Source organism: Brachycentrus maculatus, unplaced genomic scaffold, assembly GCF_059751285.1.
Source record: "Brachycentrus maculatus isolate JH-2025_06_01 unplaced genomic scaffold, ASM5975128v1 h1tg000559l, whole genome shotgun sequence".
In the NCBI taxonomy this organism is placed as follows: Eukaryota; Metazoa; Arthropoda; class Insecta; order Trichoptera; family Brachycentridae; genus Brachycentrus; species Brachycentrus maculatus.
The window spans coordinates 566381-586874 of NW_028281302.1; the positions used below are offsets into that span (position 1 = coordinate 566381).

General features: G+C 33.3%; 1 protein-coding gene across 1 annotated transcript in view; it reads right to left on the reverse strand.

Annotated features, from left to right (window-relative positions):
• Positions 1–20494, reverse strand: part of LOC148301476 (inactive dipeptidyl peptidase 10) — a 156912-nt gene that overhangs the window by 30329 nt on the left and 106089 nt on the right. Inside the window, exons 7-8 of the mRNA XM_088273183.1 lie at positions 4384–4598; positions 2777–2943 (exon numbers count right to left, since the gene is read on the reverse strand). Of these exons, the coding sequence (XP_088129309.1) occupies positions 2777–2943; positions 4384–4598 (382 nt within the window). The remainder of the gene's footprint in view (positions 1–2776; positions 2944–4383; positions 4599–20494) is intronic.

The window sequence follows — 20494 nt, forward strand, 5'->3', positions numbered from 1 at the left end:
ACTCATATTAATCGATTATGATACCTGAACTATGAGATATATGTTCGTGATTCGATATTTTCGAGAAAACGAGAAAAAAAATAGTATCTGTCGTAGTTCCGGATTTTGTCGTTGATTCGATAAGTTTGTTAAAACACAACGATAAATTTTACATACACACGCGCGGTACCTCAGCTGGTCATCTGAGGTAGGGAAGAAAATTGTTATGCTATATTAATCTATCACGAATATAAAATTCTTCTTCTTTTTAAACACTTATTTGCAGCTAATGGTGCATAGGGCACTGCATCGTATATGAGCAGTGTTATCTTGATTCTTAAATACATTACGAAAATGTGATCAACTCTGCTCTTTAGGTCTTAGCTGATGTAAAATCAATATTATAATGCAATATCAACATTTTCACCGGAGTATATTCGGGAGTGATTTTTTCTGCATGTTAAGTGCCCGAGTGTTTTTATTTTAATTTTTTTTATTTATTTATTTATTTTTTTTTATTTTTATTTTTTTATTTGGGTTACCAACAGCGACATATGTAAAACAAAACGTTAAAAGAAAAGTTATCTCGGGTGTGGGAATTTAAGTATTTAATAGACGTGGTCCTTAAGTAGTTTAAAAGGCATGATTTAAAACAATTCAATGATTCTAAGCTATCAATGAAGTTAATTAGATATATGATTATAGTTCTATGATTTTACTTGTGAATTTAAATATGTATATACTAGGTTTACTATCTAACCTAACATTTATATATTTTTATTGGAATAAATAATTTTAGAAACCCAACCTAACCTAACCTAACACTTGTATATTTTTATTGGAATAAATAATTTTAGAAACCCAACCTAACCTTACCTAACCTAACCTAACACTTTTATATTTTTTTATGGAATAAATAATTTTGGAAACCCAAATACGGCCCTGAGTCGACCTGCCATGGGCCGTCACGTACAAAAATCCGAGCCAATCACAGTACCTACGTACAAATGTACATGGCGGTGAATACGTGGATATGCATTTTGCTTTGTGTTAATCCATTTATTATTTACAAAAGGTTCGCGAATATTCCGCAGTTACTGAAAGCGACACCGTTCATTTGGCAGGTAGGATTTTTTTAATCGAGTGAATTATTTGAAAACTGTCCTGATGAAATTGTAAAGCTCTATTCCGAGCTTGAAAAATGGACTCCAAATGCTATTTCAGGACAATTTGCAAAACAACCTGTTCCAAACCCAATGTATTAAAGTGAAGCATAGATTTGGCAAAAGAAGGATGAAAGCTGACTGAGTGCAGTCGAAATGCGATCTCTCAGTGCAGCAATAAGATGTATAATGTTCGAATGGTAAAATAAGGAATAAACAAGCTTTAATAAAAAAATGTTTTAAAATATGAGCATATTCAAATCCGGTGTTCTGTCAAAATTTCAAAGCAATCGACGAATAACTTGAAGACATAAGATTTTGAACAAACTAACATGTACATTATTGGTGTTTATATAGATAAATAGATGAAAACTCATCCATATTCAAAGCAACGTTGTATCAAAACTTCAAATAATCAATGAATATTTTTCAAGAGAATTAAGATTTGGAACAAACAAAAATTTTCTATAATCAAGAAACATTTTCAGTGCTGTCAGTATTTTCAAACGTTACGAATGCATCCATTTTCATGATTTTTTTTCTATCATTTTTTATAAAAAAATACAGACAATTATTTAAAATATACTGGTTACGAATTATATCGAAATTTGAACTAATTTATTATTAGATTAAAACCAATATTTTTAGCTTTTCCACTTTTTTATTTGACCAGCGACCGGGTTTCGTCGTTACCGACATCATCAGACTGGGACAGACCAGTCTGATGATGTCGGTAACGACGAAACCCGGTCGCTGGTCAAATAAAAAAGTGGAAAAGCTAAAAATATTGGTTTTAATCTAATAATAAATTAAAAATGCAATTCCATCACGAAGTGTCAGTGGATAATATAAATCTATTGAACTAATTTATTACAATTAACTAAAAACTGTTAACTACATAAAATGTTAATTCTGCATCCTTTTAAATTCATATGATGAATTTGTTAACAATAATGAGAATATATAGATCTAAACTTCAAAGATATGAGTGTCTATGAATTTTTATTTTTTTTATTTATAATTTTAAAGCTAATTATAACTTCAATTAATATATACTTTGTCAAATTCTACAACAAAAATATTTATGATTAATTCCTAAAAAAATTATCACTTAGTTTCATACTATAATATAAAGCAAAGCGTCTTTTACAGAATACAATGAACTCCCTTTTTATATGATTTCGAGTATATATTTTTAAATATTCATTCAAAAATGTATTACAGTAAATAATAATTTCCTACACCCCTTGCACATACTTATTACTCTGTACATACATAATAACACAACACGGCTGTCCAAACTCAAAACACAGTAAGGGACATTTTTTTGTAGTATGTTTTTTTTGCATTTTTGGACTAAGTAGATTCTACTTAATCTAAAAATACAAAATAACGTAGGTACTACAAAAATAATGTCCCTTACTGTGTTTTAAGTTTGGACAGCCAAACACTGCTTCTATACGAAGCAGTGTTGTGTTATTAGCGGTGAAAAGTCCCTTTTGATTTTTTGCTAATTATTTGAATGAAAATTTATTGAGAATTCTGTACGACTACGAATACCGACGTAAAATTTGCGGTTGTAAAGACGCTTTGCTTGTCGCTGTTGACGTTATTTAATGACTTTTGCAACTTACTGTTGGATACCTGACGCTCTTGGTGGAAGGGAAGCTACCGGTGGTGGTCGCGGTGGAAAACCAGGGGAAAGTCAGCGACCCGACGGCCGAGTCGTCAAAGGTGACGTACAGCACGTGAGTCCCGTCAGGGCTGCCCCAGAGCGCCTCCGGTGAGTGCAAAACGTCCTCTGCGGCAAAGAAAATATTTCCAACAATTAGCTTTATCAAATAATATATAAATTTGTATATCAAATCGAGTCAAATCAATAGAATATTAAGAAAAAAAACTTTATTTATTCATATTATTTTTTGACATCTCATCAAAGATGAAGAAGAATATGGAAGTCTGGGCATTTATGGGGTTGACGACCGTCATAGACTGGTTTAAGTGATCACTTTACACACGTGTAGCTTTCACCAACTCTACCCGTTATTGACAACCACACTACTCATATTCTTGGAAGTATATTGTATATATGAACCAATTTAGAAACCTTGTTCTTGAATCACTAGAACTTCACTAGAGACATCTATTGGTGAGATGTAAAGAAGCTTTTTAGTAAGCAGAAATTCTTATATTAGTATGTGAGGTCCGAATCCTGGATTATAATCACATACATGAGAAACGCCAGAAAATACCATTTTCATTTTTATTATTTAAGCCTATAATTTGACCAGATAATTTATTTGTAAATAAATTTATTTATTCATTTGGTATTAATTTTGTGAAATAACATAATTTAAATAAGAAAATCAAACATTTTTAACCAGAACAAAAAATACAACATTTTCCAACAATATTGTTTTACATTAAGAAGAAAGTGTCTAGGTATTTTAAGGAAGCACATCGGCTGTCCAAATTTAAAACACAGTAAGGGACAACATTTTTGCATTACGTTTTTTTTTGCATATTCGAACTAAGTAGAATCTACTTAATCCAAAAATGCAAAAAAAAACCTACTACAAAAAAATGTCCCTTACTGTGTTTTGAGTTTGGACAGCCGACATCACTGCAACGCTGACGATGCGACTGAGCAAAAAATACTATTTGCGACTCAATGTAACATGAGTAAATTACGAAATTATTTATAAATAGCTCACTAGAGTTCACATGACCCATCTATGGTTGGATTGAGTGAGCTTTTATTTAACAGAGACCCTTTTATTTGGATGTACGCTCTCCTAACAAGATTATTTTATATACTGAGAAATGCCTGAAGACATGATTTGGGCACAATAAAATATTGTGAATAAAAATTAACTAGCAATTAAAAACACTAATTTTTGACCACTTTTGAGTTTATTAATATAAAAACGAAAAGCTTCAAAAAACTAAATATGTTTTCATCAACAGGTAGAAACACATTTTTTTGTAAATGGAGTAATGTATGTGTAAAATTTTACTGATACTCCGCCAAACCCCTGTTGAAATGTAAAAATAACTCTTAAGAGGGAAACCAATCAGAGTATTTTACATACTGGGAATCACCTGAAAAACATTGATTTGATTGATTTTCAATTTTTACCAGATTGGTGAACAAAGATTTAGACCCACCCAAAACGATGGATGTTTCATCTTAAGTTGAGACACCTGTGGGTTTATTTACTATCGTGATATTATGGTAAACCTTGGTACAGCCAGTCGGGCACTCCGTTGTAGAAGACACCGGGGCGCCCGGTGTCCGTGAGGCGCCACTCCTGGTCCACGGCAGGAGACGGGCGCAGGTAGATGTCGTTGTCGGCCACCAGCAGCAGCGCCCCCGCGGCACCGAGCCAGGAGGCGCGCTGTAGCCGCGAGCGCTGCACCCTGCCCGCGCTGCGCAGCCGCACGGGCGTGTGGTGGCTGAAAAAGAAGACATTAATGTATTTTGCCAACCCTACATAGATGAAAAAGGATGGACAGCCCTTACGACCAGCTACTACTTCAGCCTTCTTCTTGTGTCCATTATATAACAAAGGCTTCCCTCTTGGACTTCCATAGTTCTCTGTCGGACGCGATTCTCTTCCAGTGCAGGCCCGCCATTTTCCTAATATCATCGGAACCTCTTGTCTGGGGCCCACCCACGCTTCTGCGTCCTATTCTAGGCCTCCAGTCAAACACCTTTTTCGTTCATCTATCTTCAAACATACGTGCATTATGATCTGCCCAGTTCCACTTTAGTTCCGGGATTCTTTGAACCATATCTGTTACCTTGGTCTTTTCCCTTATCCAAACTTTCGTTTTTCGATCCCTAAGGGATATGTTTAGGATCCTTTTCTTCATTGCTCTTACGGCCTACGATAAAATAAATATATATACTCCTCTATACTTCCGAATGCTGGACGATGTATAAAACCTACTCTAGGCAACTAGAAACTACTTAGATGGTCAGATGGAGTGTCCCTTAGAGACGAAATAAAGACTTCACGCTTTCGTGGAAGCTTGGGTATAACAGACATCAATAGTAAAAGTAATTTAGATGGTATGGGCACAAAGGACGCAGAGATCCTAAACATACTGTGAGCCAGGCAATCGACATAGATTTTCCTCAAAAGACATCTAGAAGATCCCCAAAAAAATCATGGATGCCACAGAAAGATAACATGATTCAAAGGCATGGCCTAGGTGACGTTATCCATGATAGAAGGACCTACAAAATTTGTAACCTGAGAACGAGGAGAACTGACCTCAACAGTCTACAAAGACGATAAGTTGGAATAGAGCCATGAAGAAGAAGATTTGGATACACTAAAAAATTATGTTATAATCAAGTATAGATAATGTAAGAGAGTGGTTTCACTCTCCACTTTGTTTAAGTGATCACTTTATACATGTGTAACATTTACCATTCTACCCACGATTGACAACCACATTACTCCAATTTTTGGAACTCATATATCATATATCTCACACTCGCATAATTCTGTGTGAGTTTGCGGCAGTTTCCATGTTTGATTTGAGTGTGCATTTATTTAGCAGAGACCCGTTAATACTATTGTTTCGGTCACATTGACTTCTTGATAAAACGGATCCACAACCGATTTCAAAATGTCAAAACGTCAAAATTATAAAGTATAAAAGGCTAGAGGTAATAAAGAATTTATCTACATAAAGTCAGTAATATTAGTTGGTTAACACAATTGAAAACTCGCCATTCTTCTACCGCATCTAAAATATTGAAATACTGCGTAAAGAAAAAATGCTCTCATTTAAATTCATAATTAAACTTTTGTAAGCGATGTAAAAATTAAAAAAAAGTACTTGAAGCAAAAAAATTATAATAAAGAAAAGAAAAGTCAAAGGTTGGAAATGGGAGCCCGGCGTTAACAAGCAAATCCCTTTGTCCGAAAACAAGAAGTTGGTATAAGAATGCAGAGGTGTTGATCAAAAGAAATTATCAAGGAGTTTCTTCAGATTTTGCGGGAAATGCATAGAAGGGGTGGAAAATAAGGGGGTGGTCTCATGAATACTAAGCAGATCGTGCTCCAGGAATTGCAGGGAATATTTACATTCCAAATATAAGAATTCATATATTGTTTGCATTCGCAAATTGGTAGGTTTTTGTTTGAATATTGTTTGTTTAAACGCTGCCGCAGAATGGTCGAATATTCAAACGTCTCTGCATCTAGATGAAGACCATACAAACCATACTATATAAGAAACCAGAAAACTAAGATTGTCATACTGTATTAAATTCACTTTCAAATTTCAAAATAGTGATTAATTAACTAAATTAATTAATTAACTAAATATCACGCCGCTTCTCTGCAGGGGTAGGCAGGGAGGAAAGAACGCAACACCAATCTGTCTTTGCAAACATTCTTCACCACTTCCACATTAATGCATGTCCTCACACACACCTTTGACGAGTCCATTTGTCATGAGTTACACTTGGATAGCTTGACTCTGGGAAATGTCTGTACACTTCGGTTCTTTGGACACGTTAGGCATGGCAATGAGGATAGCCTGGAACGACTGGTTGTAATTGGTAGCCTGGAGGGGAAGAAAAGGAAAGGAAGATCCCCACATGACGAACTGATGTTAAGGCAGCAGTAGGTAGCTCGGTGGTTGAAGAGCTACGTGCAGCGCAGTCAGGGGATAACTGGAGAACAGTCATTGCTTCGATGAGGGTCACAACCCTCAGTAATGACGAGTGAACACAGGAGAAGACACACACACTTGCCGCTAATCCCGACTCCTGACTTGACCACTTTCAAGTATTTGAAATAAATACTTGATCATGACAATGTTTCCTCGGTCTTTCTTTGCTCCTATATTCAACTGTTTGCTAATTTGTATATTTTTGACTAAGTACTCGATACTTATTATGATGTTTAAATACTACAATAGATAGTATACTGAAAAAACGGTGTCATCTAGGATACCCTCATTTGCTAGAAGGGTTTAGTACAGGGATGGCAAACCTATGACATGCGTGCCATAGGTGGCACGTGAGACGAATTCGCATGGCACGCGAATGAAGAGAAAAAATAAAAGTGATTTTCGAAAAAAAATCATAAGGTTTTAGAAATAGTATAATTTTTTTTTTTTTAATATTTTCTCCGTTCATCAATAGTTTCGCAAACGACGGGAACGAAGGATATGATGACATTCATACATAAATAAATATATCGTAGTCATACAGGAATAAATGTCCGAGTGCAGTTTTTACAAAAATGTGATTATTGACTATTTGATATCTTACTAGCTTAATATTGCCCTGAAAAATCCCAAACCGACTTTAAACATGGAAGTATAATATATTGACTCTTTAAAAATTACTAACTGCACTAATGTTTATTTTCTTGCCAAACAAAAGTGACTTAAATAACCCTCCTGAATATTTTACGTTTTGTTAGTTGGTCACTTTCTCCTGTACGACTACGATATATGCTTGCATATATTCTATCAAAAGCTACCAGCTATGACCCCGATAAAAAGCAGTCAACAACAAAAATCTCACTTTTAATTTTTATGATTATGTCTCTTTTTTAATTTCTTTTATTTTGCAAATAATAAGTAAGTACTTAATTATTTTTTCAAAGTATTAATGCTTTTTTTATATCAAAAATCTGAAGTTGCACAAACATTTGATGCATTTTTATTTCCATGGCATGTGGCACGTGACTTTTTATTTTTTGAAAAAAAAATTGGCAATCAGGCTCAAAAAGGTTCGCCATCGATGGTTTAGTATGTTATACCACAAACGTATCGATTCGCAATATCAGGCTCGTTGATAAGATCACTTTGTAGGGCTGTGATTAAGGTTGATTACTGGAGGGTGCTTTGTGATTAATTAGAAGAGGGGTAGTCATTATATCTGTACACAGAAACCACCCCCGACATCATTTAATAGATTTACCATGTCGTTGGAGCCTACCGAGCTGAATGGCCCAAGGCAGTGTTACATCAATTTACCCCGAATATCTATCTATACATAAAATCATACATCTTCATCTTCTATTTAAAAATATGAGGGTTTGAAAAAAATATATAAATACATATCCTTTCTCATTCAAATCGTAGGTATACTGGTAAAACTTCTTCTTCTTTTTGTAGATGCTAGGGATCTGTTTGTGCCTTCGCATGTCGCTCTTAGGATGTTGACTCCCAGCTGTCTTTCCATCTTTTCGGAGGTCTGCCTGGGGGTCTGCGTCCTTCAGGGTTTCCTTGAAGGGCGATACGTGGAAGTCTGTCTTCTGATATTCTGTTTATATGCTCATTCCAGTATCGCCTTCGTTGTCGTCCCCACCTCACGATATCCTCCATCTTACACGTGCTGGCAAAAAACGTTAATTCTAAAATCCCTGTTATTTAAAGCTTTTAGCCTGATTAGCCGCTATTAAACTTAAAAGATAAATTTACTTGTAAAACCACATAAATATGACGATTTCAAACTACTTAGTGTATTTTGTCAGTTTATAGAACGTTGAAAACTTTACAATACTGCATAATTAGTCAAAATTGCATATTTTTGAGTTAACGTTTTTTGCCAGTTACCTATAATATATTTATTCGATATAACCTGAAGCGCAGGATTTTATTTTTATTTTATTTTAGATGGGAGTTGTATTTACAGGGTTTATAGATCATAAAGTGGATTTTTGTTTCTTCTAGCTAAAAAAATATATTTTGGGAACAACATAGATGAAAAATAATATAAAAGTCTGGATATTTACAGGTATTACGATCTATCATATACTGGTTTGATGATCACTTTACACACGTGTGACATTCACCATTCTACCCATGATTGACAATCACACTACTAAAATTTTGAAATTCATACAAATATGATCAATCTCATGACGTTTCACGATTGAGTTCGCAACAGCCATCTATGATTGGATTTAGAAAGCTTTTAGATGTATTATAATTTGAATTTATATTTGACGACGCGTTATTCCTTCTTTGGCAAAGTTGTAGAAGGAATTATATAGAAAAAGCTACCCTTTTTCTATAGTATATAGTTTACATAATATTCTCTACATAGGGAAAATGACGAACAAGAGCAGGTCTTTCGCATTTTGATTCTAGACACGAAGCTAGCGCGTGTCTTATTAGGGCGCGCCCTCGCTTCCATCTAAATTTCATAAAAATGTCGTCTTTTCGTTCAATTCGATACCAAATTTGGCCAATATCCGATAAACGATACATCGATTATACGAGTTCTGCGGATTCGAGTAAGGTGACCATTCTTTAGGATTTAAAATAATATTGAAGGTGAGATCTCTTACGTACAAATTCAGAAGGTGACCTGTAGCGCAAGAAGCCGGACGTGTTGTTTGCGCACAATTTTTTTTAAATAATATAATTGGAATTCGATTTTTTTATTGTTTTTTTTTATATGTACATATCACTCACTCCTTTTAACAACGTCATGTATAAAAAAAAAACATTATTTTTCAGGAGATCGTTTATAAAGTTTAAAAATATAATGAAATGTATTAAAAATTAATATCAAGCCACATAATGAACTTGAATATAGTTTTGACAAGAAAAGAGTCATTGAAAGGAGTTTGAATATATTTTTTTGTATATCGCTTAATCCTTTCAACAACGTCATAAATCAAAATCGTAAATTTTCAGTTGTGCATGTTTTCGGAATGCTCAGAAAATCTACCAGCAAAAGCGGTATATTTTTAACTGAATATTTCGCCGCTACAGGGCAGAAAGTGTTGTTTTTGCATTTCGAAGAAAATGCATTGTTTAATTATTTTTTTAAATATACTAAATATTTTTTAAATGGATAAAAAAACATTCAGGTTTTACCTGTAAAGATCTGTTGCACAGTAAAAAGTTCAATAAGTGGCTTGATATTTATTTTTAATACATATTATAATATTTTTTAACTTTAAAAACGATCTCCTGAAAAATAAAGTTTTTTGATATATGACGTTGTTGAAAGGAGTGAGAGACATGTTTCGATGTATTCCGCATTATTTTCAAATACCATAAGTATCTTAAGATTAAATTTCAAGAAATAACGGTATTTAGCAAGTTAAATTTAAATTAAACATGGATGGATAAAAACAGAGAAACCCAGAACATGTGAACAAAATATTTTGATTATTTTAGTATTTTATTTTTATTTTTAAATGGTCACAAGAAAATAATACATTTTTCGTTCACATAAAACAAGGAATAACGAATTCGCGTTTTGATGTTACCATCGCAAAAAGTGGTTTGGGATTACTATAACCTTAACATTGCCTGAATAATAACTAACCAACTAACTACCACGCCGCTTCCTCGCAGGGATAGGCAGAGAGGATAGAATGCCTTAATTAAATTTAATTTGAACATCTAAAACTGTTTCCGTGTAATTTTTAAAGCGAGAGTAGCGATTCGGTATATTTTGATGCGATCACAACATTTTTAGTGTGTCCAAACACTTATTCCCAGGTTTGTGAACACATTCAATACAACCTGATGAAATTATCATATAAGCATAAGTTGCATAATTTTTTTTAAATCATGTCTCCTTGCTTTTCCCTGTATGTAAAAAAATCCAGTTTCTTGCATACATCCAAACATTGGTTCTTCTAAATAAAAGCTTTCTCAATCCAACATAGATGGCTCTAGTGGACTCATAAATACTTACTTTCATAATATTAAGTATAAACTCGTGTATAGGAGTTCCAAAAATTAGAGTAGCGTGGTTGTCAATCATGGGTAGAAAGGTAATGTGGCTCGTGTGTAAAGTGATCACTCAACCAACCTATGACGGGTCACAAACACCGCAAATACCCAGACTTCTATATTCTTCTTCATCTATGTTGAAATGTCAAAAATGTATGCATTGAATTACTTTTATAAAATGTTATAAAACGTCACAGAAATCAATCATTAAGTCTTCTCAAAACTGACATAACGTAGCCATCTTGATTTTTCTCTGAAGCAAACTGTTTTACCCACGGAACACTTTGTAAATTAAACAATTACCATAAAAGAAAACATTTCCTTACACACACACACACATACACACATACACACACACACATACACACACACATATTGTAGGCATTCAGGAGAAAGTGACCAAGTGCATTTTTTTTTTACAAAAATGTGATCATTGAGTATTTGATATCTTAATAGCTTAATATTGCCCTGAAAAAAATCACAAAAGATTTTTAACTTGGAAGTTTAATATTTTGAATTTTTGAAAATGACTAACTGCATTGATTTACAACATTTTGAGTGTGTCCAAATACTTGTTCACAAAATCTGACGGTCGTCAGCCCCTTAAATGCCCAGACTTCCATATTCTTCTTCATCTTTGATGAGATGTCAAAAAATAATAACTGCATTGATGTTTATTTTATTGCTAGGCAAAAGTGACTCAAATGGCCCTCCTGAACATTTTACGTTTTGTTAGTTGGTCACTTTCTCCTGTACGACTACGATACATCATCCTACCTCTTGCTGAAAATAAGTAAGTAATGCATATTGTAAGAATTGAATTGAAATATACCGTGTTCTGCAGCACTGGGTTCGCGTATTTCTTCTAGAAGTACTTGTAGCTATTATCTCGCTGTCTCCGTAAAGGGAATTCTCAGTGGCAATTTCGCAACTTGTTGCAATTCTCCGAAGTACATTACACGGAGCGAACACTCTTACCCCGTTTAGTATCGAATATATCCAGCCCAGACAGCTAGCTGACAGCTTACCAATGGATATGGTTTTATAGCGGACGTAGATACAAGAGGATACGTTTTATTATTTAAACATGCTTTCAAAAACGGTTTAAAATGTATACCTCATGTAAACGATATGTGCAAAACAAAAAATAGTATAAAATATGAAAAAAATCATTTTAAAAATAGTTACATATCCCTGATAAGATGAGAAATACGACAATACTTCAAGTGTGTCCAAATTTTTGTGTACAGCGCTGGGTTTGTTCACATAAGAGATATTTATATATTGATGCTACGTATCAATATATGAAAAGCTACGTAACTGTTACGTATGTTTTCTGTTTCATGTGTTTGCTGTTTTTTTTTGCTGTTGCCTCAAGCACTTATTTTTACTTTTGCTCTAAATTAAGTCTGCCTATTAATCTTCTTTAGTCCGCCTCCGTAGTGTAATGGTCAGCATGCTCGTCTACCGTTCTGGAGGTCCCGGGTTCGATTCCCAGGGGGGTTTAATAAATATTAGTGATTTTTTCACTCTAATATTTATTCAATATTACACTGGACTGGTACCTGAAGTGGAGGGCTGATCACCTTTCCTTCATGTGTAATCGATCGAGATAACACTGCGTTTATATGAAGCAGTGCCCTATGCACCATTGGGGTGCGGTAAGGGTTTTATTATTATTTTTATTAATCTTCTTAGCTTTTGCTTTGTTTTATTATTGCTGTTTACTTTCAACTCATTTAACATTTGTGAAATTTTGTAATTGGAATGTTACAATTACTTGTTTTATTTGTTAATTATTATTGTAAATGTATTTATATTAATGTTTTGTTAAATTTCTAAATAAATAAAATAAAATAAATATACCCTTGATAATTTAAAAAAAACAGCACTTGTATAATACCACTTAGTGAATTTATTTCGTTAAATACTACTAGTGTCCAAATACTTGTTAGCTAATCTGGGTTTTTTCACTTTATGGATTTATGTTTGCACTTTTTTGACATCTCAGCATACATAAAAAATAGACTTTTTACATGGTTTATGACCTTTCATAGGCTAGTCAAGTAAACCCTTGATAAAGAAGCGGTTAGCTTCGAAACCGGTTGACATTATAATTAAGTTATAATAAAATATTTATAATGATTTTAAAACAAAGTTACATTTTAATTATAAAATGAAAAATCACAAAGTTAGTGCTTTAAATATAAATTATATTAACTATTTTTATAAATTATTTATAAATATAATTTATATTTTACAAATATAAATTATATTTATATTTATTTCAACAATTTGTTTGATGATGATCTGAATTATAAAATAACTCGACACTGAACACTCTTTAAGGGTGAATAGCCATAAAAAAAAAGAAAAAGAAGAAAAAGAAAAATAAATATATACTTCAGGTCCTAATTGAAATTTAAATATATTATGAAAGGTAACAAATCAGGAATCGATCCCAGGACAACGTGTTTATTTTTTATTTGTTTTTCGTTTTGAATTATATTTTTCTCTTTTTTATGCTATAAAATGTGTGTTACATAAATCATTACTTTGTGAGTGAACCCCATTTTCATCGCGGTTACTAAATTATTAGGTGGAAAAAAAAACCCGCCAGCTTTTCTTTTCAACCCTTAACTCAGTAGGGGTTGAGCAAATAATTCAGGGGAGGAATGAATCAAAGAATCACCCCTTTTAGATTAAAATCGGGGTAAAATATACAGCCTGTATTATGATGGTGTTATTTCTTATTTAAATTTTTGGATTCTGAAAATAAAAATGGTAAATACAGTCAGACCACTTGTGGAACAGAACGCCCTGTTAATGACATGGAAATATATTATTTTTAAAATCGCACGTTAGCTGCAATAGGCACACAAATCTTGTTTTGGTAACCTAATTAAATACAGATGATACATAGACAGTGAACTCAATCATAAAACGTCAAAAGATTAAACATATGTATATCGAAGTCATACAGGAGAAAGTGACCAAGTGCATTACTTTTCAAAAACGTGATTATTGACTATTTGATATCTTACTAGCTTAATTTTGCCGTGAAAAATTTCCCAAAGGATTTTCAACTTGGAAGTACAATATATTGACTTCTTAAAAATGGCTAACAGCATTGATATTTATTTTCTTGCCAAGCGAATGTGACTTAAATGGCCCTCCTGAACATTTTACGTTTTGTTAGTTGGTCACTTTTTCCTGTACGACTACGATATGTATGACTTCCAAATTGTTAGTAGTATAGTGGTTTTCAATCGTGGGTAGACTTCTGAATGTTAAACACATGTAAAGTGATCACATAAATAGCCTGCGACAAGTCGTTAGCCCTGTAAATACCTAGACTTCCACATACTTCTTTATCTATATTGAGATGTCAAAAATGTATTAATTAATGGTTAATAGAGTCCTGTTTTGACCCTAAGGTTTGAAAAGAAGCATGGAGTTGGTAAAAGAAGGATGAAATTAGACTAAATGAAGTCGAATTGAGATCTCTCGATCATTTCGCTTAGTTTAGTTTAAAATAACATTGGTTATTTTAAACTAAACTAAGCAAAATATTATTTTATTTTATTTGGCAATTTTACAGAACAGTTACATAAATACATTTACATTAATGGGTAACAAAAAAACAGATGTTTGTAACATTCCATTTACAAAATTTCACATATGTAATTTAATACAAATACCTGGAAGTGGGACGGGAGGGAGGAAAGGGTGAAAATTAAATTTATTTTAAACTTAATATAACCATTGTTGAGTTAGATTATAATTGCATAATGAAGCGGCTAAAATTAAAAAATCTTAGTGATAGAAGGGTAATTACTGATTTGGTCCTGACACATAAAATTCGTAACAATTTTTTAGACAGCCCTGATCTCCTAAATCAAATAAAGCTTAGCGTGCGTCGAAGAGGTACTAGGCAAAAATCTATATTCGCAGTATTTGTACATAATACAAACTATGCCATGTTCTCTCCGATTCCGCGGCTTCACATGTTAGCCAATGCTTTTGATAGTATAGATTTATTTAATATATTGTTATCCACCTTGAAGTCTACTTTCTCAGCATTTCTTCTCCATGTTATAATGGATAAATTTAAACGTTGTGTTTCATTCTCTCTCGCTACTTGCTGATAGTGAGTGAAGGAGACGTGTATTTACCAGTGCGAACTATTTGTTATTTTATTATAATTTTATGTTTTAGACTTTTTGTTTCTCTATTAGTGTATTCATTAGTGTATTTTTATATTAGATATTGTATATATATGTATTATGTTACAGGCTTTAGCCATTCTATAAATAAATAAATAAATGAAAGGGAAAAATCAAAGTCCAAGACAATTAACTTACAACATTAATTGTGTTTACTTTTGGGGTTTTATTAATAAATACCAAGAGCCGCGGTCACGTTACGTCACTACTGTAGTTGATTCAAGATATTGCGTTATCTGCATGTTGACTGATGGAAGTAATCCGCCTCGACTACGGACACGTTTATTCCGCAACACGCGACGGGTGAACAAATGAACTGAAATCACAATGGCCGATAATAAATCAATTCGCGGGAAATGATTGATGGGCCCGAAATATTGTCGACCTTATTTCGTGAATACGTTACTCCATAATGGCACTATGGGCGGTAACTGAATAACTCGAGGCCGTCATTTTTATTTTTACCTCGGATTCACGTAGTCTACCAATCCGAGATATTTAAATTTATATTTAAAGAGGATTTTTTTCTTCATTTTTTTTGTACATTCTTCTTCCTGTTACCCTTATTTGCACCCAATGGTACAAAGGGAACTGCACAGTATCCACGCAATGTCATTTCGATCATTTTTTGTTATTTATATGTACATACATATACAAACATATCGCTCACTCCTTTCAACAACGTCATGTATAAAAAAAACTTGATTTTTCAGGAATATAATAAAATGTTTTAAAAATAAATATCAAGCCACTTATTGAACTTTTTACTGTGCAACAGATCTTTTTAGGTTAAATCTGGAGGTTTTTTCTCCATTTGAAAAATATTTAGTATATTTAAAAAAATAATAAAACAATACCTTTTCTTCAAAATGCAAAAACAATACTTTCTGCCCTGTAGCGGGTAAATATTCAGTTAAAAATATGTCCCTTTAGCTGGGATATTGTAAATTTTCTGGGCATTCCGAAAGCATGCACTACTGAAAATCGACGATTTTTGATATATGACGTTGTTGAAAGGAGTGAGCGATATATGCATTGATTTATAAATTTATAAAACATAAGTTTTATTAACATTTAATTTATTAAAATACAAAGAGGAATATTTGTGTTTTTATTATTTACAAACATACTTCAATTAAATACTATTTCTGTGAGCCTAAGCGGCTAGGTATGGAATTGTGTTAAGAGTGGATTCGAACCGAGAAACTCTGACTCAAGAGTCCGCGACAATAACCATGGGACCACGACCCGACACAATTAATATATTATATATAATAAATATGTATTTTTAGCAGAAACTCACCAAGCCACCTTATGTGTCTTGTCGGTGTAGTTCTTTTTACAAACGTTGTTCAATATTTAATAAAAATGTATTTTAACATTATATACACTTTCTCCCACATAATACATACTGGAAAGCACTATAGTAAAAGTGTAAGAATTCCTTACCCGTAGCATGACCTTGCATTTATAAGCAGGGTGCAAAAAAGTGAAAGAGAGAGAAAAAAATATATAAACACAAAAAAGAAAAAAAAAAGTTTGATAATGTAAGTCAAACTTGGACCGATGAAAATTTGACATGATCAAGTATTTCGAATACTTGATAGTGGTCAGATCAAGAGTCGGAATAATCGAAGGTTATGTATGAGATGATTCGTAAATGTACAACAGACGAAGATTATTTGGACTCTTGTACTTGATGAAGTATTTTTTGTTGTTGTTTTTTTTCTCTTTTACTTTTTCGCACCCTGCTTATAAATGCAAGGTCATGCTACGGGTAAGGGATTCTTACACTTTTTCTATAGTGCTTTCCAGTATGCATTATGTGGGAGAAAATAAAGAGGCTAGAGCAGCGTTCAGCCACTCTACTCCACTACATTTTAGCTCCGTAAATATTGGTCATAGTTGTTCTACAATTCCCGGCTCCGACGTTTATCCTCCTTCATTGTAGTTTTTCATCTCCACAACTATACTTTCCAGGTAGTCCAAGTATAACTTGGTGACGACTCCGCTTCTTAGCATCTCCTGCAGGTTCAGGGAATCGATGTTGTGAGCATCACACTCCAGTTGGAGAATCCACCTGTTTCGCTCAAACATTTGGCAAGATCTCAGTACGTGTTCCACAGACTGAGCAGTGGTGCCATCACACGGGCAGCATGGATCAGAACGAAGGCTTGGTTTAGATAGAGTCTAAAGGCTCCATGTCCAGACAGCATTTGTGTTAGAAAATACCTTCTCCCATGCTTGTCGAAAATAGAGATCGAATTGAGATCTTGAGGTAGTATTTTATGAAAATGGGCCGTAATTATTATTTTTATTAAAGACAAATATTTGTGGGGTTTTATCTTCCCTTTTTACCCCTGCGAGAAGCTACGTCATGGCTGGTTAGCCATTAAAAATTGATTTATTAGACATTAAATAGTCATTAAAAACTGATTTCTCTTTCAACTGCAAGATACGTTTGAATACCAATAATCTAATATACAGAACATTAGCAAAATAGGGTTTAGATGAAATCATGTAGATATAGTGATGTGACATTCACAAATATGATATTCGTATGTACTGTACAAAATCATTCCAAAATATGTGCGTATTGTACACTACAATAAAAGAGAAACTTTTGCCTTCCTAAACCGCAATTTTATAATAACGCTGTGCCGCCTTGATTCCCCATGTGGTTTAAATGCTTTGAATGCGACACGCGTACACAAAACTGACATTTTCAAAAACACAATGCTATTCTACTAGTTCCACAATAGAAGATAATGTTCCTACAAAACATAAAGGTATGTATCATGGTACGTAAATTGCGAACATTTGGCAAACGGAGTGAACATTCGTTTAAAATTCGAACAATTTGGAAAAAAATATGATCATATATTTGTATCACTAACCTTATACAAATGTTTATTTGTATTCTTTTAAACACACAAATATTTTAATTTCATACTATTTTTGTGAATTGAAATTATTGAAATTAGTTGTCGTAAAGTATGTAGGTTAATAATAATTGTGGTAGTGTGGATTCGAACCCAAAAACTCTGCCTCAAGAGTCCGCGAAACTCACCAGAGTTCAGACCACATCTCGGCACTCATTTTACACCACACTGTGTTTCGATTTAATTTATTTTAAATGTTTTAAAGTCGATTTAAATCTGCTCTATGATTTTTTTTCAATTTTATGATTAATAAATAATAACTAACAACTTGCAATATAAAAAATATATAAGTTTATACTAAATTTGTGACAATACATTTAGCATGATATTTTATATGTCAATTTAATTTGACTTATCTGAATAATTATTTATTTATATAATCGTAAGATCGATTGCCTAGTCTGCATGTAAATTACCATAGGAAGTAGGAGAAAGATGAAAAGAAAGATGAAAAGAAAAGGTAGATGTATTAAAAACTAATCGTTATGTATACTTAAAAGGTACAATTAATTTTATCAGAAATATACAAAGGTAGGTGTATAATGTGTAATACTCAAATGTTTCGAATCAATCTCATCCCTATCTCGTTTAAAATATCATTCAAAATTGATGTACATATTTCAATAAAAATATTTGATTACCTAAAATAATTCATGATGAATGTTTAAACGTTGAGCTTCCACAGATGTCCATGTAGGTAGGCACTAAATAAATATATTTCGAAGCAGTCACATCCCTATTTCGTTAAAAATATAATTCGAAAAACAAACTCCCGTTTTGAAAATGTTGAAAATAACTCTGTACTAGGTACCTACTCTACGCATCAATAGGTGCTATTAATTGAAATAAATCGAAATATTACAACTGATTTATTAAGGTTATGTTAAAATATCGAATTCCTATGGATGTTTACATAGGTAGGTACTGCATATATGCATGTTTCCAGGCAGTCACATCCCTATTACGTCTAAAATATCATTCGAAATACAAACTCTCGTATTAAAAATGTTGACAAAAGAAAAACAAACATTTCGCAAACTTCAAATTTTAAGGAATAGTTTGCATTTGTTACTGTTTCCACCAGTTCCTGTAACGGGATATGCCAAGCAAGATACAAATATGTCCGTATGTATTCTAGTATATTCCAAAATAATGGTACTACTCAGTCTCGGAGTAAAAAGTGTATATTGTTTGCGCGGGAATAAAATGTACCGCGTGGAAATTTTGGCGCCTTTTCGTTTTGGGTCGGCTACGTCGAGCAAAATGAAAAATGTAGGCAGGCACATCACGGGCTACATAGAAGGCGCTGTTCCATTTATTTTAGTTAAGAAGTTTCCAGACAAATTGTATTGTAGGAGAACTTTTAATCTGGGAGACATAATTCCATACAATTTCATTTTCATCTCTCGTCCCACGGACAAATTGCTGTGTGAATACAATATCAAAGTAAGTCACAGTATTAGTGTACTTTACCACTTACTGGCTTGTTTTGTCTACCAGTTTTAAAACGTGTCTCTTCGTCAGGATAGTCATTACTAGGGCTTAGATATATATTGCCGAAAAAGTTGAGAATATAATTTTTGTATTTGATAAATATTATTTTATGTTCTCTTACTTCATGTTTTCTGTTAATTGGAAAAAGATCTTATGTGTAACAAATAGTTGACATAAAAAAAGCAGACATAAATTTTAGCAAAATAACGGTTTTGCCATGCGTCAAGTGACGTTAATATTATATTGATATTTAAAAAAATAATTACACAAAAAATTGATATTGCACTAATTTAAATTATCATAATATGTTGTATTATCCGGTTGTTTAACGACCGCAAGTTTTTTGACACACGTGTTCTTTGAATGTCGGTTATTTGCGAAGAAATATTACGATTATATCCATGGCAGTTGTCGCCAACCGGAGCGCGTCAATCAGACAATTCCTGTAGAATGCACAACTCTTTTACATACTCTGAAGCACTTCTTTTTTTAAAGATGGGAGTTGAATTTATTATTTACCTTGCTTATTTTATACAAGGTAAAGCCTATGTATTGTATGAAACCTACTATATTTTTATATTAGGCTATACTATGTATTTATTTATATACGGCTGTGAAACATGGCACCTTACAAGGGCCCAGAGCAGCCGTGTACTAAGCTTTGAGAATAGGTGTTTGCGGAGAATTTTAGGCGTGCGGTGGTTTGACTTTGTGAGGAATGAAGAGATAAGGCGTAGGACGCAGCAAATCTCGGTCACAACTGTCGTCAAGAAAAGACGATTCAGTTGGCTTGGCCATGTACTCCGCATGCCTCCTAAGAGCCTTAATCAAGGTTGCCTCTTTAACAAGGCATCAGGTTCACGCCGCCCAGGACGACCACTGCTGACAATTCGTCGGCAGTTCTCGTCAGAACTTCGGGACGCGGATTTGACTTGGGACAATGCAAGGGAGCTGG